The sequence below is a fragment of the Spermophilus citellus genome, assembly GCF_964194105.1.
Source record: "Spermophilus citellus genome assembly, contig: SCAFFOLD_622, whole genome shotgun sequence".
NCBI lineage: Eukaryota > Metazoa > Chordata > Mammalia > Rodentia > Sciuridae > Spermophilus > Spermophilus citellus.
The window spans coordinates 3,915-24,182 of NW_027672772.1; the positions used below are offsets into that span (position 1 = coordinate 3,915).

General features: G+C 58.6%; 1 protein-coding gene across 1 annotated transcript in view; it reads left to right on the forward strand.

Annotated features, from left to right (window-relative positions):
- Positions 1–1,091: 1,091 nt before the first annotated feature.
- The window catches only part of LOC308640634 (voltage-dependent P/Q-type calcium channel subunit alpha-1A-like), a gene marked incomplete at its 5' end in the record, with an annotated part of 42,354 nt that continues 23,177 nt past the window's right edge, over positions 1,092–20,268 (forward strand). The window contains 7 exon segments of the mRNA XM_081312453.1: positions 1,092–1,142; positions 7,333–7,436; positions 8,495–8,610; positions 10,439–10,495; positions 11,346–11,435; positions 16,394–16,603; positions 19,983–20,095. Coding sequence (XP_081168579.1) covers positions 1,092–1,142; positions 7,333–7,436; positions 8,495–8,610; positions 10,439–10,495; positions 11,346–11,435; positions 16,394–16,603; positions 19,983–20,095 — 741 coding nt within the window.

Consider the following 20,268-nt stretch of genomic DNA (forward strand, 5'->3'; position numbering starts at 1 on the left):
GTCCTTACTCCTCCCGCACTCTTCCTCGTCCTCTCTTCCTCGTACATTTTCCTCCTCTCCCACCTCCTCCTCTCCTTGCTCTTCCTCCTCCACCCCCTCCTCCCCCCTCTCCCTTCTCCTCCACCTTCTCCCCCTTCTCCCCTCCTCCCCCTCCTCATCCCCCTCCCCCTCCTCCTCCCCCTCCTGTCTCCTCCCCCTTCTCCCCTCCTCCCCCTCCTCATCCCCCTCCCCCTCCTCCTCCCCCTCCTCTCTCCTCCCCCTCCTCTCTCCTCCCCCTCCCCCTCCTCCCCCTCCTCCTCCTCTCCCCCTCCCCTCCTCCCTCCTCCCCCTCCTCCCTCCTCCTCCTCCTCTCCCCCTCCCCTCCTCCCTCCTCCCCCTCCTCCTCCCCCTCCTCCCCCTTCTCCCCTCCTCCTCCCCCTCCTCCCTCCTCCCACTCCTCCCTCCTCCCCCTCCTCCCCTCCTCCTCCCCCTTCCCCCTCCTCCCCCTCCTCCCCCTCCTCCCCCTCCTCCCCTCCTCCTCCCTCTTCCCCCTCCTCTTCCTCCTCCCTCCTCCTCCCCTCCTCCCCCTTCTCCCCTCCTCCTCCCCCTCCTCCTCCCCTTCCTCCCCTCTCTGTGCTCTTTCTGTCCCTTTTTCTCTATTTCTTTCCCTTAGATAATGCTAATGAAAGGAACAACAGAAACGTATTCAGCTGGTGCTCATAAATGCGTGTCCCTTGATGCGTAGTCACTGACCGCCGGCTCTGATCTTTCACATAAGCCTGGTCTTATTCACTGATATTTGTCTTGTCCAATATCAAAGTAGTTGACTTTGGGGACAGTCGGTCCCCGTTTATCCAAGACATTTATCAAACGAGTCCCGTATGCAGGTACACTGTCAGTACCTACTATGTGCAGGCACTGAGGTGCTGGCGTGTTAGTGGGGGAAGCGGGTGATCCGTGAGATAAGGGCAGATGGTGAATGTGAATCATGGGGGGCTGTGAGGGTCCGGCGGTCTCCACGGCAGGGATTGGTCCACAGACAAACCCCAGAGCCGTCGGCTGCGTGCCAGTGGGGATCCGGGGACTGGACCCTGTTACCCTCTGCGTCCGAGATGGTGTTAGAGGGCAGTGAGAGCATTGGAGAAGACCTCAACGGGGAGCCTGTGGGTATCTCAGGGAAGGGCAGCCGGGGGTCAGAACCACCAGTGCAAAGGCCCTGGGGTAGGAGTGTCCTGGCATTTGTGAGGAGCGGTGCTGCTGCCCACGTGGCCAGAGGGGAGCTAACGAGGACAAGAGTGGCCACTGGTGAGGCCAGGGAGGGACACGCTTCCTCGGCAGACAGCCCGCGTCATTTATCATCCAAACCAGGACAGTTTTGAGAGTAAGTGGGGAAAATAGAACTCAGAAACTAATGCCCGGCCGCGACGGGTCACACCGGGTGGAAACTGGGGCGTGCGGCCTCCCTCAAGGCCACTGTCAGACTTTGGCTTTTTCACAGTCAAATCGACCCCATTTTTACCTCATACACCGGGGCACGGGTGTCCTGAGCCGAGGGACTGTTTTTAACATCTTCCATCCTGATTTTTTTGAATGAGCCAGGCTTAAAAAAACAGAGGAAAGGAAACCAGGAGGTCAAGGGCGCCTCAGGGGACTCGCCTCTACGCGGGCTCATGAGCTGGGCAGCAGGCTGGGTGCAGTGTCCACCCGACGGGCCGCTGTGACTAAGGCTCTGCGGGTTCAGCAGGGGGGGGGTACACGGAGGGAGGACCCCCGTGAGCTGCAGGGAAGGCACGTCCTCCCCTCGCTGGCCCAGGGGCGGGGCCTGGGGGTGATGGGGTCAGGGAGGCACGTGGTCAGCCTGAAGGGGCACCACCCACGTGGCGGAGGGGCTGAGCCCCCCTCTGACTGTCAGGGAGGGGCCTGCACAGGAGCTGGGATGCACTTCTGGTTACCATGGTAACACAGGATGGTGTGCGCCCTTCAGCCAGGGCTTAGTGAGCACCTACTATGTGCCCGGTGTCTTCTGGGGACCACGCGGGAAGCATGTCCACCCGTGGGGAGCTGACGCTCAGGCAGCCTCAAGTCGAACATCAACAAGATCATTCAGAGGGTGAAACGGGCCAGAAAGAGGACGAGACCTCCGGCTGAACTGAGGGAGGGCCGGGTCCCTCCTTCCAGAGATTGTCCCCGTGGGGCCACCCTCAGGCTGGGGGAGGAGAAGGGATCAGCTGAGCCGAGGCCGAAGGGGAAGAGAATGGGGTCCACGGGCTCATAGTGACCTTGAACTTGGCTCCTTGGGGAATTTCTTTACCCGACATACAGGAGACACCCTTTCCCACACCTACCTCGACAGGGGGTGAGTGCGAAGGTGTCTTTCGAGAAAGGCCTTCGGGAGCAAAGGAGCAAACGGTGGCCAGGTCAGGGTGTATCTGTCAGGGTGGAGGGACCTGCCGCAGTAACGAGCATCCCCAAGCCTCCACGGTCTCAGCAAGGGCTGCATTTCCTGCGCGCTCCGGGTCCAGCGCAGGTGACAGTGGGGAGGAGGGGACCCTGCTGAGGTGCCACTAGGGGCCTTGCTAGTGGAGAACGATGCCCGGGACTGTTCTGGACACCCCCGGAGAGTCTCACTCTGCAGGTTCAGCCCTCTGACCTAAACAGCAGCCCAGATCTCTCCACCCACTCCCCGTTGGCTGGCGCCCATCTCTCGGCCCTCGGCCACCAGGAAGGGCCACCTCGCCCTATCGAAAGACATAGGTGAGCCCAGAGCTGATGGTGGCCAGGGTTCCAGGCAGCAGAATGTGGACAGAAGACAGGGCCATCTGTCACCAGGTCCCCCGGCCGTGTCAGTGCGCTGACCAGTGAGCAGCCGCCCTCCAACCTCCGCCAAGCCCGGGTGCCCACAGCTGCCCTTCGCCTGACCCAGGAGGGCGTGAGAGCCAGCAGGGGCGTCCCACCCATAGAGGCCCCAGGGAGCCCTCTGGGGTGATCTGGGGAAGAGACAAGGGTGGGAGGTGACAAAGTCGGAGGACCACCTCTGCCCTTTTTTCGGCGACTGTAGTCATTTCCTGTAACTGTCACAATGAAAGGCCACAAACAGAGTGGCTTGAAACAGCAGAGTGTGTTCTTCTCACAGTTCTGGGCTCCGGAGGTCCAAGGTACCAGCAGGGTCTTGGTCCCTCACAGACCTTGGGCGGGACCGGTTCTGGCCTGTCCCTGGCTTCCAGGGCTCTGCAGGCAACCTCGGTGTTGCCCCGGCTGTGGGTCACGGTCCCCAGCGCGGCCTGGTCCTCCCTCGGATCCCCGCAGTGTGCCGGTGTCTGCACCCAGGTCGGCCTTTCATAAGGACGTCAGTCCTGCCTCCGCTAATGGCCTCATCCTAACTTGGTGACACTGCGGAGGCCCTCTGGTGAGTTCGCGGGTCCCGGGGGTCAGGACGTCTGTGCGTCCTGTGTGGAGAGACTCAGAGTGACACCAGCAGAACGGTGGCCTGTGACGTTGCCCCTCCCCCGGGAATGGCTCTGTGCTGCATCTCGGGGTGTACGACAGGACTGACCGGGCTCCCCGAGGGCCAGCGTCCCTGGGCGGCTGTTACTGTCCTGAGCAGCACATCACAGGGCCCACCACGGTTTTGTTGGCAGCTTCTGAGACGGATGGACAGACGGACGCACTGGATGCAGGGGCCTCCGCTGCTCCCCCTGTTTGCTACTGTCTCTGTCCCCACACCCCAGTCTGTCCCCTGTCACCAGGCCCTGGTGACAGTGTGCCTCCTTCTCGCTGGCTGCTGCAGGGTTGGCTCCCTGGGCTATATTTAGCCCCGAGAAATGGGGACAAGAGCCTCGGCCGCCGCAGAGCTGGGGGCAGAAGCCAGCCCTGCCTTCGCTAGCCATGCCCTGCAGCTTCCGGCCTCTTCCAGAACCTTCCACAAGAAAAAGCACTTCCAGGCTTTGAACCAGGGCGTGGACTCCTGTGTGGACATTCATCACCCGAATCCTGTCCAGGTCCCGTCCAGGCTGACCTCTCTCCCTCTCTCCCTCTCCCCCTCGCCCTCCTCTCCCCCCCTCACATTGTGGTAAAATGCATACAACATAAAAATGTACCCTTTTTTTGGAGGACAGGTGACAGGGATTGAACTCAGGGCCACTCGACCACTGAGCCACGTCCCCAGCCCAGGGTCTCACTGAGTTGCTTAGGGCCTCACCATTGCTGAGGCTGGCCTTGAACTTGTGATCCTCCTGCCTCAGCCTCCCAAGCCTCTGGGACGACAGAAAAGATGAACCTTCTTAACATCTGTTTTGCGAGGCAGGGAGGGAGCCCAGGGCCTGGCAGGGGCTGCACCCCAGCCCGTCCCCAGCCCCCTCAGCTGCTGCTGGTTGTGCGGTTCCGTGGCGTTGAGCGTGTCCTCTGCTGTGTGGCCATCTCCCCCTCGGCCCAGGCACTGCCGTGGTCTCCCCCAACTCGAGCTCTGTCCCCAGGACCCCACGTGCCGCCCTGCGTCTGATCTGGTGGCTCCCGGGAGCCTGCGGGTGGAGCCTGCGGGTGGCTCCTGTCACTAATCGCCACGTCCTTGAGGCCGACCTTCCTTCCTTCCCAAGACAGAGTTAACTTAACACAAGACCATTCTAAGATCAGGACCATAAACACACAGGAAACTGCGCGGCCCGTGAAGAGGGACGACCCACAGGCGCAGGCGCGGGTGTGGCCGGCCCCACGGAAGCAGAAACTTCTCAGGCCCAGAAGGCGCCCCCCACACCCCCCACCCCTCCGTCACCTCCTCCCCCAGGGACTCTCCCCGGGGCTTTGAGCCACACCTTCGTCCACCTGGTGGGGGTTGGTTTGCTGGCCTCCCCCTGGTACCAGTTGGCCTGGAACCCCAGCAGCCCTCCTGCCTTGGCCTCCCGGGCTGGGCCTGCAGACGTGCGCCCCACACCTCACTTCCCCAGACTGCACAGTGGGACCCACCTACATGTTTCCTGTCCCCTTCTCCTGCTCAGCCTCACCTGGTGGGAGGTCCGCGGTGGCACGGGGCAGGCTCTCACCCCCATGCTCCGCTCCTGTATTCTCTTCCCTTGAGAAAGGTTGGGTTGTCAGCGGTTGGGGACTTTCTTATGGTCGGTCGTCACTGACTTGAGCACTCTTGGTGGCCTTTGGGGAACAACCCGGAGCAGAATCACAGGGTTGTGGGAAAGGAACATAAATAGTTTGAGTAGAAACTCTCAGGGAATTTTTTCAGCATGGGTGTGTGTCCCCCGTGTCATGGGTTGTCTTGTGTCCCCCACCCAAAACTCGCACGTTGGGCTGGGGCGTTGCTCGGTGGTGGAGCTCCTGCCTGGCATGAGCCAGGCCCTGGGTTCCAACCGCGGTACCACCCAAAAAGAAATTAATTAAAAGGAGAAATAAAGACAGACACAAAGAGTGAACAGGCCGTGGGAAAATGAAGGCAGAGACGAGGTGATCCTAGACAGTGATCCAAGGAGCACTAGACAGCCAGCAGACCACCAGACACAGGGAGGAGGCCTGGGCCAGAGTCTCTCTCAGAGTCCCCACACCTTGATCTTGAACTTTGGGCCTCCAGAACTCTGAGAGAATAAATTTCTGTTGTTGAAGCTGCACAGTTGTGATTGTTTGCTTTAGCAGCTGCAAGAGGCTAATACGCCATGTTACTCCCCATCAGCAGGGATGAGGGCATCAGTTACCCCACAGCCTCACTGAAACCTGGTGGTGCCAGTCTTTCTTATTTTAGGTTTTCTTCCGCAGCATTTATACATATTTTTAAAGGTGGGCTTTTAAAGCCACACTGGGAGACCTACACTCTGCAGGTGCCACAGGGTGATGAACCACTGGAAGGTTCCACCTTCCCTGATGGCTCAAGCCAATGCTTCCCAGCACAGAGGTTAAGTTCATGGGGTCAGGGGAGGGCACCTGCCTGGTTCCAACATCGTCACTGACTTTGCCTAGGATTTTGTCTTTCCAAGACTTAGTTTTCTCAGTTATAAAATGGGCAAGAGAACCAGGCACACGCTTGAAATCCCAGCAGGAGAATCACAAGTTCAAAACCAGCCTCAGTAACTTAGCAAGGCCCTAAGCAACTCAGCGAGACCCCGTCTCTTCATAAAATTTAAAGAAAGGACTGGGGATGTGGCTCAGTGGTTAAGTGTCTCTGGGTTCAATCCCTGATATAAAAAATCAATTGATTAATTAAATGGATAAGGTGATAACATAGGAACATCATTAAGATTAAATAGGGGCTGGGGATAGAGCTCAGTTGGTAGAGTGCTTGCCTCGCACGCACAGGGCCCTGGGTTCAATCCCCAGCACCATCAAAAAGTATATATACATATATATATATATGATAGTGAAGTGAATTCCCATAGGTAATGCACTTAAAAGAACACCGAGCACCTAGTAAATATAAGGGCTCCATTCATGTGCTCGCCTCGCCCCCCCCACCTCTTCCCCTCCTCCTCTCCCCCTCCCTCTCCCCCTCCCCCCTCTCTCCCCCCATCCCCCCGCGCTCTCCCTCCCCCGCCCTCCCTCTCCCCTCCCCCCCACCCCTCACTCCTTCTCCCCCTCCCTCCCTCTCCCCCTCCCCCCTCTCTCCCCCATCCCCCCCGCGCTCTCCCTCCCCCACCCTCCCTCTCCCCCTCCCCCCCACCCCTCACTCCTTCTCCCCCTCCCTCCTTCTCCCCCTCCCCTCTCTCTCCCTTCCCCCACCCTCTCCCTCCCCCCGCCCTCCCTCTCCCCCATCCCCCCTCCTCCACCCCTCACTCCCTCTCCCTCTCCCTCACCCCCCCGCCCTCCCTTTCCGCCCTCCCTCTCCCCCATCCCCCCTCCTCCACCCCTCACTCCCTCTCCCTCTCCCTCCCCCCCCCGCCCTCCCTTTCCGCCCTCCCTCTCCTCCGTGGTCTTCTCTTCTGTTTCAGGGGGAATGTTCTATTTATAGATTTCTTGCCCCTTGAGGATTCAGCCGAGTCTCTGGGAGGTTTTTGTGGCTGACATTGAGGCTGCAGGAGGGGAGGAGAGGGACCCTGGAGGAAGTGGCCCATGGCCCCCGCCGTCTGGCTTGGTGACTTCTGCAGGCCACCAGACCCCACAGTCACACACCTCCTGTGGGGGACACGGCCGTGACTGTGGGGCAGGAGGGAGTCGGGGCCTTTGCCCCAGGTCAGGGCTTCCTCCTCTTGCTCCGGCCTCGGTCTAGGTGACCCTCGTAAGTTCCCCGGGTTCCTCCCGAGCCTGGGGAGGGAGCCGCGGCCCTGAGGGCTCCTCTGGGCTCCTCTGCGTCCTCCTGACCCTGGGGGCCCAGGGGGACCTGCACCTCCGCTCGCTCACCTGTTCCTCCTCTTGCACCTGCAGAGCAACAACGCCTCAGGGAACACCTGGAACTGGCTGTACTTCATCCCCCTCATCATCATCGGCTCCTTCTTCATGCTGAACCTCGTGCTGGGCATGCTGTCGGGGTGAGTCCTCCACTTCCCTGTGCCCACCGCCTGTCCCCAGGGCACACCAGCCTCCCCACAGCTCGCCAGCCTCCCCCAGATTTCCAGCCTCCCCACAGCTCGTCAGCCTCCGTTCCCACCCACCAGGTAACAGCACACCCCGGCTCTTCCCTGGGGTCTTCAGACCGTCCTTGGCAAGCCACACGCAGCAGCGGGCTGTGCCCCACGAGGGGCAGGGTGAGGGCCACAGGAGCCTCCCTGCCTGGGATTCACACTTTTCACCAATAAATAAATAAATAATAATTTGGGTTCCTCTTCTCCCGTTTTCCAAACATAATATCATAAGAGACGATCAAAAAGTTTTTTCCTAGCCAGGGAAGTGGCTCTCGCCTGTCATCCCAGCAGCTCAGGAGGCTGAGGCAGGAGGTCCGTGAGTTCAAAGCCAGCCTCAGCCTTGGCAAGGTGCTGAGCAACTCAGGGAGACTCTGTCTCTAAGTAAAATACAAAAATTTATTTTCCTGCCATAAAGAGGCCCTGAATCCCATTTTTTTTTTTTTGGCTTGATTATAATTGGACTTTGTATTTCTCGCCATAAGAAGTCCAAGGACTGGTGTGGTGGCCCCATGGTGCCGTCGGCAACCCCAGCTTCCTCCATCTCTCCTCTCGGACACCCTCCCTGGAAGCTGCACCCCCCCTCGCGGCCTCTCTGTTCGGAACAGGAGGAGCGGTCAGGAAACGGTGGGGCCTGCCAGGGGAGTGAGGCTGCCGCAGGAGGCCTCAGCCTGGGTCCCCTGGCCCGACTCGGGGGGCTGGCCGGGGCTCTCGGCCTGGGAGGTGGAGAGGATGGGCAGGAGCGGGCACCATGGTGCTGGGCGCTGGGGGCGCTCGCTTTGCTTTCTCTGGGGCTGGCGCAGCTGCTGGGATGGGGAAGGCCGCAGGGACCCCCAGCCCGTCGGACTCCATGCCCTCCCAGGAGACTGAGTGGGCGACAAGTGCCCCCCAGAGAACCCCCGAGCACGCACACAAATGTCCCCTAGAACCCCCTCCCAACCTCAGCCCCTGATCCCGTGCTCCTGCAGAGAGTTCGCCAAAGAGAGGGAACGGGTGGAGAACCGGAGGGCGTTCCTGAAGCTCAGGCGGCAGCAGCAGATTGAGCGCGAGCTCAACGGGTACATGGAGTGGATCTCCAAAGCAGGTGAGAGCCAGGGCTACAAGTCCCAGGCCACCCAGGGCCAGGCGTGCCACATGGAGAGGGCTAGGGAGGGATCCCATGGGAGGAGAGATGTGAGTCGGTGTCCCAGACCCTGGCAGCAAGAATCTAGAGTAGGACATTGAGCCTCGGGGATATGACATTGCCTGATCGTTAAGTCCCAAAATCAGACCTTGGAGCCAGGCACGTGGTGCCTGCCTGTAATCCCAGCAACGCGGGAGGCTGAGGCAGGAGGATCACAGATTTGAGGCCAGCCTCAGCAACATAGTGAGGCCCTGTCTCAAAACAGAAAATAAAAAGGGCTGGGGATGCAGCTCAGTGGTAAGTGCCCCTGGGTTCAGTCCCCAGGACCAAAAATAAATAAGTCAAATCTGTCTTTGGTTACATTCCAGCCGTGCCACCCCCGACACTGCGTGTCACCTCCCTGTGCTGCAGTTTTCAAGATGGTTAAGTGGAGATGATAACGGTGCAGTTGTCCCTTGGTTTCCCAGGGGATTGGTTTCAGGACCCCCCACAGACACCCAAATCTTCAGTCCCACATAGAAAATGGCCCAGTGTTTGACCGAACCTGTGCGCACGGGTGACTCGTGACACCTGCTGCAGCCGAGTGCTGTAGTGTTTGGGGATAATGACAAGGAAAGGCTTGCCCATGTTTGGGACAAAGACCTTTTCTGGGTACTTCTGGTCTACCACTGGTGGAGCCCGGGACGCACAGCGTGTGCCTGTGGAGGGCTCCCGACCCCCTCGAGGAGCTTCAGCGAGACATCAGGGCTGGGTGCTTAGGAAGCTCGGCACCTGGCACACAGTAGGCGGCTTGTTCTGCCACCAGCAGACACTTAGGGGCGCCTGCCGCATGGCAGGCTCTGTGCCAGGCACCGAGGGGGTGGGCGCCAGACAAACCAAGTCCCTGCCCTTGGTTCGGAATGCTAGAGAGAATATGAAGACAGGCTCCTCTTGTTGGGAGCCACCACACGCGGGAGCAGGAAGGGAGCAGAGAAGAGCTGGAGTCAGGGTGTCAGGGAAGGTCTGGAGGACGTGGCATCTGGCCGAGGCCTGAAGGAGAGGACAACAGATGTGGAGGGTGGGAGTTCAGCTCCAGCAGAGCCAGGGCAGAAGCCAGGCATAGTGGGAGTGGCCAGGAAGCCAGTGGGACTGGAGTGAGTAGAAGGGAGAGGAGGGGGGGACAGGGAAGTGACAGGAGCCAGTGTAAGCAGGAGCTTGTAGGCAGAGGTGGGGCTGCCGGGGAGTGTGAGAGGGGGAATAAGGTTGGTGTATTCATTACTATGACAAAATACCCGAGGCAGGATAACTGTATAAAGAAGAGGTTTCTTTAGCTCACCATCCTGGAGGTTCAAAGTCACGGTGCCAGGATCGGCTCAGCACTGAGGACTTTATGGAATCATGAGCATGCAAAGGGAGAGGAGTCACTTGGTCAAACAGGAAGCCAGAGAGGGGCACTCTTGTAACACTTGCACGTGCAACAGTTCAGTTGTCCCTTGAGAACTACCTTAATTCCTTCCAAAGACACCCCTCGAATGGCCTAAGGACCTTCCACTAGCCCCGCCCCCTTAAGGGACCAGCCATGGACCAAACACTGGGCACATCCGAGAGCCAGAGCTGGGCGCGAACTGAGGAGGGCGGGGCCAGAGACAGGGGGCGGGGCCAGAGACAGAGGGCGGGGCCAGAGACAGAGGGCAGCTCCAGGTGCCCGGGAGCCAGGGGCCAGTCGGGGTGGCCCAGGGAACCCTGCCTCCCAGGGCGGGCGAGCCCATGCCCAGGAGAGGCGCCGTGACCCTGTGTCCTTCCTCCTTAGAAGAAGTGATCCTGGCGGAGGACGAGGCCGACGTGGAGCACCTACATCCCTTTGATGGTAACTGCTCTCCCCCGAGCTGGCGGGGGTCCCCGCAGGAAGCATCCAGGGCTGGGGACGCGCCACTGGGTTCCCAGGGGCCGTCAGGGGTGGACTTCGGGGTCCAGGAGGTGCCAGGAGCAAACGTGAGGCCAGGTCAGGGCAGGAAGGGTCGGGGATGGCGGGAACCTGCCCGAGGGGAGTGTGGGACGTCGGGCGGCGTCCAGCCTGGCCCCCTTTGCCGTGACCGCGGCCCAGCTCTGGTTCAGGTCGCTGCGCTCCAGCTCCAGCTGGTTGCTCCGGGGTCAGGATCAGGCAGGGCCAGCTGTTGACTGGAAGTCCCTGGGATGCCCAGGAGGCAAGGGACTGGGATCCGGCCCTGGGCGGTCATGGAGTGGACCTGTGGCTGCTGGCCTGTGGTCCCTGCTCCTTGAGAGGCTGAGGCAGGAGGTGGGCTTTGGCCCCGGAGTGTTAGGCCCACCTGGGCCACATAAGAGTCCTGGCGATTTTACTCAGGAACAGGACGGGCCATGGGGGGGGGGGCGTCTAGATCTCCACCAGCCGTGTGTCCAACTTACTGCCCTCGGGGTGCGCCTCCCAGCACGTTGCAGGCCCACGGATGGTGGTCCCTGGGTGTCAGTCCCAGGACTCCCAGGAAGCAGGTTTTAGGACTTAAAAATAACTCAGAGGAGAAAGGGTGGCCAGAACGCAGGCCCGGAGGGGAGCTTCGCAGGACAGTCCTTGTCCAGACCCCTGAAGCCAGGTGACCTCCTCCCTGGGCCCCGATGGACACCCTGCCGCGGGTGGCGGTGCGGCGTCCGGAGCAGCCAGGGTCACGCCTGTGTCTCTTGCCATGTTCCCATTGCTGGAGCTCTGCGGAGGGCCACCGTCAAGAAGAGCAAGACGGATCTGCTGCACCCTGAGGAGGCCGAGGACCAGCTGGCCGACATCGCCTCTGTGGGTGAGCCTGCCCGGCCTCCCCCCCACCCACCCCGGAACCAGGGCGAGGGCCTGGGAACCCGCCGCCTGCCCTGAGCCCGCGTGACCGAGGCAAGGACCACGCGGTCTCCCTGGGTGGGTCTAGAGCCAGCAGAGACAAGGCTCTCGGTGACATCGGCCAGTTCACCGTGGTCAAGGGTCCCTTGTCAGATTTTGGAATAGTGACAGAGAGACCCTGAGGAACTGGGAGCCAGGTCTAAACGCGGAGCTCAGGCATGCCTTGTGTGCACTGACGTCATGCACCTCTGAATGATTCTGTGCATGAAACCTGTTGCTATTTCGTGGTGTGGAATTTTCCACCTGGGACGTCGCGTCCGTCCTCAAGAGGTTTGAGATCTCGGAGCATTTTGGATGCTGGATTTGGGGACTAGGGGTGCCCCACTTGCAGCTCTTCGGGAAGAGTTTGGGGGGGCTGCCGTTATTAGGTGCCCAGATGGGAACAAGACACGGAGCTCAGGGCTGGGCGCAGTGGCACACGCCTGTCATCCCAGCAGCTGAGGAGGCTGAGGCAGGAGGATCGTGAGTTCAAGACCAGCCTCAGCAATGGCCAGGCCCTAGGCAACTCAGTGAGACCCTGACTCTAAATAAGACACAAAATAGGGCTGGGGACGGGGCTCAGGGGTCGAGTGCTCCTGGGTTCCATCTCTGAAACCAAAGATAAAAAAAGAAAGACAAAGAATTCCACCGTGTGAAACTTGCAGACAGCCCTGGAAATGGATGCTAAGTCAGAGTTTGCAAATAAGCCTGTGAGGGAAATGGGGGTCCTGGACGTGGCCACTCTGGAAGGGTGGGATATGGCTGGAGGGCTTCCCAGAGGAGGTGGCCTTTAGACTGAGAGCTAAAGAGTCACCGGGAAGTGACAGAGAGAACGCGTGACAGGTGGTGCTCAGACCTCTGCCACTGTAACACAGAGACCAGAGCTGAGCCGGGGGCGGTGACGCACCCCTGTGATCCAGTAACTCAGGAGGCTGAGGCAGGAGGATCGTGGGTTTGAGGCCAGCCTCAGCAACTTAGTGAGACCCTGTCTCAAAACACAAAATCAAAGGGCCGGAGGCGCAGCTCAGTGGGTGAAAGCAGTCCTGGGCCCCATCTCCAGTTTCGAAAAATAGAACAAAAAATATCCTAACGACAAGGGTTGGTTGAGAGGCGCCTGGGGACGTCTTTTCTTTTCCTCATGCCCCTCACGTGCTATGGATTTATTAGTGGGGACTGTGGCTTTTGTCCTTGTGCAGTGAGGGGGAATAGGGTGTAGGGGGTTTAAACATGATTTTTAAAATCCCAATCATGAAGGGAGGCAGAAGAGCCTCCAGGCGGAGGGAGTGGGGCTGGGGGAGGGGAGGGACGGAGGCAGAGGAAATGCAGGACGGAGGGAGGCAGGGGAAGGGGACCCCCAGGAAGAAAGCCACTCGGGTCTCCCTGTGACACGGTGCTGTGCTTCTCCCAGGCCCCACTTGACTGCTCTGTGCACACCTAGGCACGGGGCTCCCCTCCCCTTGGGGCACGTTCCCTGGGGGAAGGAGCCCTTCAGCTGTATCCCCCGAGTCACTCTGAGTGTCACAAACACAGAACCCAGGTGGAAACCCGCCAAGTGTGCGTGTGCCCACAGTCCCCGCCCAGGCCACCCCAGGTGACCCTGTCCACCTCCTTCCCGGTTAAGTAGGCCCTAATGGCACCGGGAAGCTGGCCTTCATTTGCAGTTTTAGTTTCTATCCGAAGCCTGTGTCTCCTCGTGGGGATGGACTGGCCGAGGGGAGCCTGGGACCTCCCCGAGCGTGCTCGGTCACATCCGTCCCCCTCAGCCTGGTGGCTCCCATTGTAAACGCGGTTTGTTTTCTTCTCCTGGGCAAAGAAGGTTCTGCTGCTGCCCCACAACCTGGGCTGGATGCCAGGCTCTGCCCGCGGCCCAGCCAGGACCTCCCTCCCGAGTGGCGGGAAGGAGCAGCCGTCCTTAGTACAGGGGTGTCCTTCCTCGGCTGATCTGGGGGAGAGGAAAAGGATCGAGGGCAGAGGGCAGTCTCATCTGGTGCAATTGTGACATAGCATTTGACATGATTTGAATAGACTTTAAGTAAGAGTCCATACTCCTTGACCTTCCATCTATCCTTCAAGACCATTTCTTCACACGTGCAAAAGACCAGGCCCCAGCTTCTTCTCAACATCACTGTTTCTGATTATCAAAAAGTAAAAACCAAGGCTTGGGATGTAGCTCAGTGGTAGAGCACTTGTCTAGCATGGGCAAGGCCCAGGGTTCAGTGCCTGGCGTGGAAGGAAGAAAGGAAGGAAGGAAAAGGGAAAACACAGAAACAGCCCACAATGCTCAGCAGTGGGGGAATGTTAAAGAAATCATGGTATATCCATTCAGTGAAATAGTCTACAGTTAGGAAGAAGCACAGTTGCTGCCAGCACAGAAAGATGTATTTTGAGATACATCAAGTTGCACGACACTAGGTACAATATGATCCCGTTTTTAAAAAACAACATTTGGAAATGTTAAAGGTATAGAAATCAGGGGATTGTAGGGGTTTGTCACTTCCTACATGACATTTTCTGGGGTGTGTGAATTAGTCACCTGTATTATTTTTGAAATCAGGGGGAAAGGTTACCTCAGAGCAGAAAAAATTGTAAGAAATGTGACAAGAAATCTTGTGGATCTATAGGGCAGGGAAGTATTTGGCAGAAAACCAAAGAAAGCTTCTTGCAGGAATTGTTTTAAACTAGGGTTCAAAGCCAGGTGCCAGGGCACACACTATAGACCCAGAACTCGGGAGGCTGAGGCAGGAGGATCTCTTGAGTTCAGGAGTTGGAGACCAGTCTCTGTCTCAAGAAAATAAGAAGAATAAAAACTAAAGTAGACTAGGTTTCATTTGAGGATGATACCTCAAATTTGAGCCAGCCCCTGGGGCCACTCTAACCAACTGCCACAGACTCAGTGGCTTAAGCAACAGAAATTTATTGTCTCATGGCTCTGGAGGCTGCGCGCGTCTGAGATCGGGGTGTGGACAGAGTTGTGCCTCCTGAGCCCCCTGGGCACCTTCTCCCTGTGTCCCCCGTGGTCTTGCTGATCTCTTGTAAGCACATGAGTCCTGTTGGGTTGGGAACACCCCAGTGGCGTCTTTTTACTTCAGTCATTTCTTTAAGGACCCTGTTGGCCTCTGTATAGCCTCGTTCTGATGTCCCGGGGCTGGGATCTCAACACGAGTTCTGGGAAGACACCATTCAAACCGTAAGACAGGGAGGTTGTATGGGTTCGTTTTCTGTTACTATAATGAATTCCCTGAGGCTGGGAACTTATTTTTTTAAGAGGTTTATTTAGCTCAGGTTTTGGAAGCTGCAAATACACCACATGGTGCCAGCTCCAGTGAGTGGCCCCTGGGCTGCCTCATACTGTGGCCGGTGGCATCCTGTTGGGAGTGTGGACGGGAGGGAAGGATCATGGGAGAAGAAAACCAGGGAGGAATGGAAGCCTCAGATCCATTCCTGACAGCAAGCTTCTTCCGGGAGCTCAGGGCCCCAGGGGAGCCAGGTCCAGTCCCTCTGAGGGCGGGGTCCTCCCACAAGGCCCCGCCTCTTAAATGTCCCTCCAGCTAAAACATGGCCATCCTGGGGACCAAGTGTCCAACTCGCGAATCCCTGGGGGACGCACAGCACCCCCGCTCAGCCCTCCGCAGGGATGGTCCAGAAAGCCACGAGAGCCCTGGGTGGCACACACCAGTCGTGTCCGTGCTCGGGAGGCTGAGGCAGGAGGATCTCAAGCCGGAGGCCATCCTGGGCAACGGAGAGAGAGTCCGTCTCAGAACTACGACTTTAAAAAAGGCTTCGGAAGGTGTCTCGGAGGTGGAGCAGGAGCTGTTCAGCCCCTGGAGGGGAGGCAGAGGGTCAGAGGGAGTGGAGGCTGCACTGGGGGAGGCTGCGCCCTGAGCCGAGCAGCCCCAGGCAGACTGTGGAGGGAGGACCAGAGAGGCCAGGAGACGAATCTCCTCCCACACAGCCCTGGCCAGCTGCCCAGCCCCCCACTCCATGGAGGACATCCTCCTCAGGGGGCACAGGCCCAGCTCCCCGCCCTCCCTCTCTCCAGCCTCACCCGGATCCATCCACCAGAGTTGGCTTCCCCTGAAACACCGCCTCCGGGCCCAGGCGTCCCTTTATCGCCCCCTCCTGGGCTCCTGGCTGCCACCTCCGCCTCCCACCTCGGTGCCTCCCCAGACACCAGAGGGCACCGGTGCACACCTGAGTCATGTGGGCTCCTCCTCCAAGAACCTCCCGGGGTTCCCCAGGCCTTGCCAGGTCCGTCACCTCCCTGGCTCACCTCCTCCCTCAGCCACCCCTTCCAGTGTCACCAAACACGTCAGGCACGTGCCGCCCCAGGACTTTTGCACCAGCTCTTTCCACTGCCTCAGCCACAGAGGTGACTCAGGCCAACACCCCAGTTGCCCGGCCACTCACCGCGCCTTGCTGTGGGTTTTCTGGTCACTCCCCCACACTAGGGTGTCCCGGGGGCAGGATAGGTCCTCAGTGGACGCTCCAGAGCACACACGTGTGCAGGTGGAAGTTGCACCCGGCTCGTGCCCGGTGACCGCTTCTGAAGTGACAGGTCCCAGGAAGACGGGGACCCTCCCCCTCAGCTGGAGGCCTTCCAAGCTGGCACGGGGTCCTGGGCAGGGGCTCTGGACGGCCACAGGCATCCGACACAGCCCCGAGAGGCCACAGGCTCTTGTTGGAGAGAGCCCTGGGCCTGCCTGTTGTCAGTCTGTCCCCCTCTGGTGGCCTCCAGTGCCACCGTCTCAGGGGCGTTGCTTTCTCCGCTAAGCTGAGCCCGGGGGTCAGGGTGGTTCCTGGAGGGCTGGCCGGAGGCGGTGGCTGCGCTGGCCATGCCCCTCCCCAGAAATGCCTGCCTGACCCCCTGCGTTCTCTCCCCGGCAGGGTCCCCCTTCGCCCGAGCCAGCATCAAAAGTGCCAAGCTAGAGAACTCGACCTTCTTCCACAAGAAGGAACGGAGGATGCGCTTCTACATCCGCCGCATGGTCAAAACTCAGGCCTTCTACTGGACTGTGCTCAGTCTGGTCGCCCTCAACACCCTGTGCGTCGCTATCGTTCACTACAACCAGCCCGAGTGGCTCTCCGACTTCCTCTGTGAGTACCGCCAGCTCCCCATCCCTTCCTCGGGCCCTTCCTGTCCTCCTCCCTGGAAGCCAGTGTCTTTTTCCGGTTCTCTCCAGCTGCGGTTAGCCCATGCTGTGTCAGTCCGTTTTCTGTTACTACAACAAAGTGCCCTTGGCAGCTGACTTTATGAAGAGGAAAGGTTTATTGAGCTCACAGTTTAGGAGGCTGGAGCAGGTGGCACCTGTGTCCGTGGGGAACTGATGGGGTGGGGAGGTGGCAGTGACGGGTGTGTGGGAGCAAGTGGTCATTCCTGCAGCCAGAAGCAGAGAGCAAGGGCACCTGGGATCCCAGGCCTTTGAGAGCACCCCACAGTTGGCCGAGGGACCGCCCACAAGGCCCCACCTTTTAAAGGCCCATGCCACCTCCCAATGCCATCTCACCGGCCCAAGCCTCTAATCCCCTGAGCCACAGCACAGCCCGCCTGCTCCAGGCCCACGGCTGTCAACTGGAATCCAGGCAGAGTTGTGGGTGCTGGGGGAGGGAGTGGGGGACAGAGGGAGGCAGCAACGGGGTAGAGACAGAAGCTCACATGGAACTTCCCGGCCTCTCTGGGAACAGTGAAGCCATTGTCCTGTTTCTCCTATCCATGTCCAGCTCTCGGCCCCCTCTGCCCACGCCTTTGGCTCCCCTGGGCCTCCCCTCCAAGGACCGTGAGAGCACCTTGCTCTCCGTGGGTCCTGCACCCTCAGGCCTGATCCTCCTCCCTCCGCCTGGTTCCAGGACAAGTGTGAGACGGGGTCAAAGCTGGGGGCTGGCCGGGGTGGGGAGAAGCCATAAAGATAGGGATCAATCCCGCCAGGACTTAAAAAGTAAAGAGCTCTGAGGAATCAACAAGAGGCGTGCCAGGCACACGAAGGGCAGGTGCCCATCGGGGGCCCTGAGTGGGGCTCCCCAAGACCACGCCACCCACCGGCCACCCTCCTCCGTGTCTCTCAGCTGGCCTGATTTATTCATCCGTCACCCTCTTGTCCTGGTTCAGGACAGATGTGGGACACCTGCCACGGAGACAGTCGAGTCTTTGACCTAGAAAGGCAGAGAGCCTAGCCGAGGTCACCATCTCCTTGAAGCCCTCGTGGTTCCCAGTCATGACTGACCCCCCAGGACACCCCTCGGGGCCAGTTCTCTTTCCAAGAGTCCTGACCTAGTTCCAACCTTAGTAATTGTGTTTGGTCCCCCCCGGAGTCTCTTATAAATGAGGACTCTACTTCCTGTTATAACCTCCTCTGATGGTCTATTTTTAATCCCGTGTGTCCTCCCTACTAATCACCTGGCAGTCCGTCCTGGTTTAGGAACAGAGGATTGGGCTTCTTGTCTGTAAAGATCCTTAAATTATCCCCATTTTCCTGTTGAAATAACTGAGAAACAGAGAGGTTCAGTCACTTGTCCAAGGTCCCACAGCTAGGAAGTGATGAAGCTAGGATTTGAACCCAGGCAACTAGGCTTCAGGGTCCAAGCTGTGTCTGATAATAGATCCCGACCCTGAACACCAGGTGACCTGAATGCTGCATGCCTTCCCTGCCCCTAAGTCACCATGTGACCTTGGGCCAGTCGTAACCACCATCCATATCCACCAAGGGTCTTTAAACACACGACATCCTTTTCTTTATGTGTCACCAAGAAAGACAACAATCTGCCGTCTACACTAGACCTGCTGATTTTAGGAACCTCTCCTCCACTTCAGAGATGTCAAAGTCTGAATAAAACTGCGTCTCAGAATCAATGAAGTATCTGGGTTCTCTGGGTCTCCGACTCATCGGTTCTCCGTGGAAATTAGATCTGATGGTCCAGAAAGTTCTTCCAGACCCCCCAGTGCTGTGGGGAGGAGTTCTCTCAGGCCTTGGGCAGGGCTCGCTGTGTGTTTCCACGGTAATCAGGAAACAAGCATCCCAGAGGCACTCGTCCACTTCCACTGGGTGTCGGAAGGGACCTGAGGTTATGGACAGATTTCCTTTTCTGCCTTTTGATCCTAGAGACCCTAGACTCTGAAGACCCTGGAGACCTCAATCACACTGTCACCCCTTAGAGTCCTACAAATAAAGGGACATTTCAGTGAAAAATAAGCATGAGGGACCCCAACAATCCACCCCAACCACCTACTAAAAGCAAGATTAGTAAACACTCTCGACCACTGTCTGAGCTCATGTGTGCTGCTGTAACAAAATACCTGAGGTTGGGTAATTTAATAAAGATAGAAATTCATTTTCTCACAGTTTGGGAGACTGGGAAGTCCAAGACCAAGGTGCTGACAGGTTGGGTTGCCTGGTGGGGCTGCCCTCTGCTTCCAGGAAGGCACCTTGAACATTGGGCCCCCTGGAGAGGGGAGGAGCCTGGAGTCTTCACATGGCAGAAGGCAGAAAGGCAAGAGAGATGAACTGACCCATTGAACCCTTTCACGGGAGCATCTGATCCCGTTTATCGGGGCTCCATGTGACGTGACCAGCCCCTGTGGGCCCACCTCTTACCTTGGTTCCTTGGGGGATTGAGTTTCAACATGCGTTTGGAAGGGGACACACACCTTCCACCCGGAGCAGCCATCAAATGATTAGCTGCATGGCCATGGTGGGAAATTCTCAGAGGCGTGTTTGGGTCTCCATCTTCCCTTTCTCTAGGCGGACTCCCCCTCAGAACCCCTCCTCCTCCCTCCCTCTTGGTTAGGTGAGAACCCTGAGCAGCCCCCCAGCCCCCAGCCTCCCAGGAGCTTCCCAACCTCAGCTTCCTACCCCACTAGGAAATCCCCCTCAGAACAGGACTGGGATGAGCCATTGCTTTGCAGGCTCATCCACCTTTATCCGTCCCGGAGGCCTTGGCATTCCTAAATCTAAGAACAGGAGTCTTTGTCTTGATCCAGACTTTTAGATGAGCAGCTAGACGGGATTTCCAGAGGGTATCCGAGGAGCCGTGCCTGCGCCGGGTGGCCCAGTGCCGCATCCAGTCCCGACGTCAAGTCAAAACCAGGACCCCGTTGTGATTTCCACTTCTTCCTCTTCCTTGGGAGCTCAGTCAGGCCAAAGTGGACGGAGCGTGATTCTTAGATAAGACCCAGTGGCATTATGGGTCCACGCCAGGCCCCTGGTGGTTGGTTAATTATCCTGTGAGGTTTTCGAAGTGGGGACATAGAAGTGTACCGAGTTCCTGGGGAACCACTAGTCAACACGAAAGCGGGGGCCTTGGCTGCATCCAGCCCTTCTCTGCAAACCAGAGCAGAGGTACCCACTGGAGAGCAGCTGGGGTGGGGGGCACCCGTCTTCTCTTCTCCTTTTCCAGAAGGGAGACGGGGCTCTAGAGAACAAGCCCTGGCCGGCCTTCACCCCAGACTGACCGCCTCTCTATTTCCTCCTTCTCCCTCCAGACTATGCAGAATTCATTTTCTTAGGACTCTTTATGTCCAAAATGTTTATAAAAATGTATGGGCTTGGCACGCGGCCTTACTTCCACTCCTCCTTCAACTGCTTCGACTGCGGGGTAAGTGCTCGGCTTCTGTGGGGCCACTGCATGCGCTCTTGTCTATAATGACCATACCTGGAGACCTTGGTCAGCCGGGAAGAGGGAAGGTCACCTCTGTGTGTGAAAGACTGAGACGGACGCAGAAGCAATCACAGGAGCCCAGAACTCCCCGCCTCGGTCCACAAGGGGGA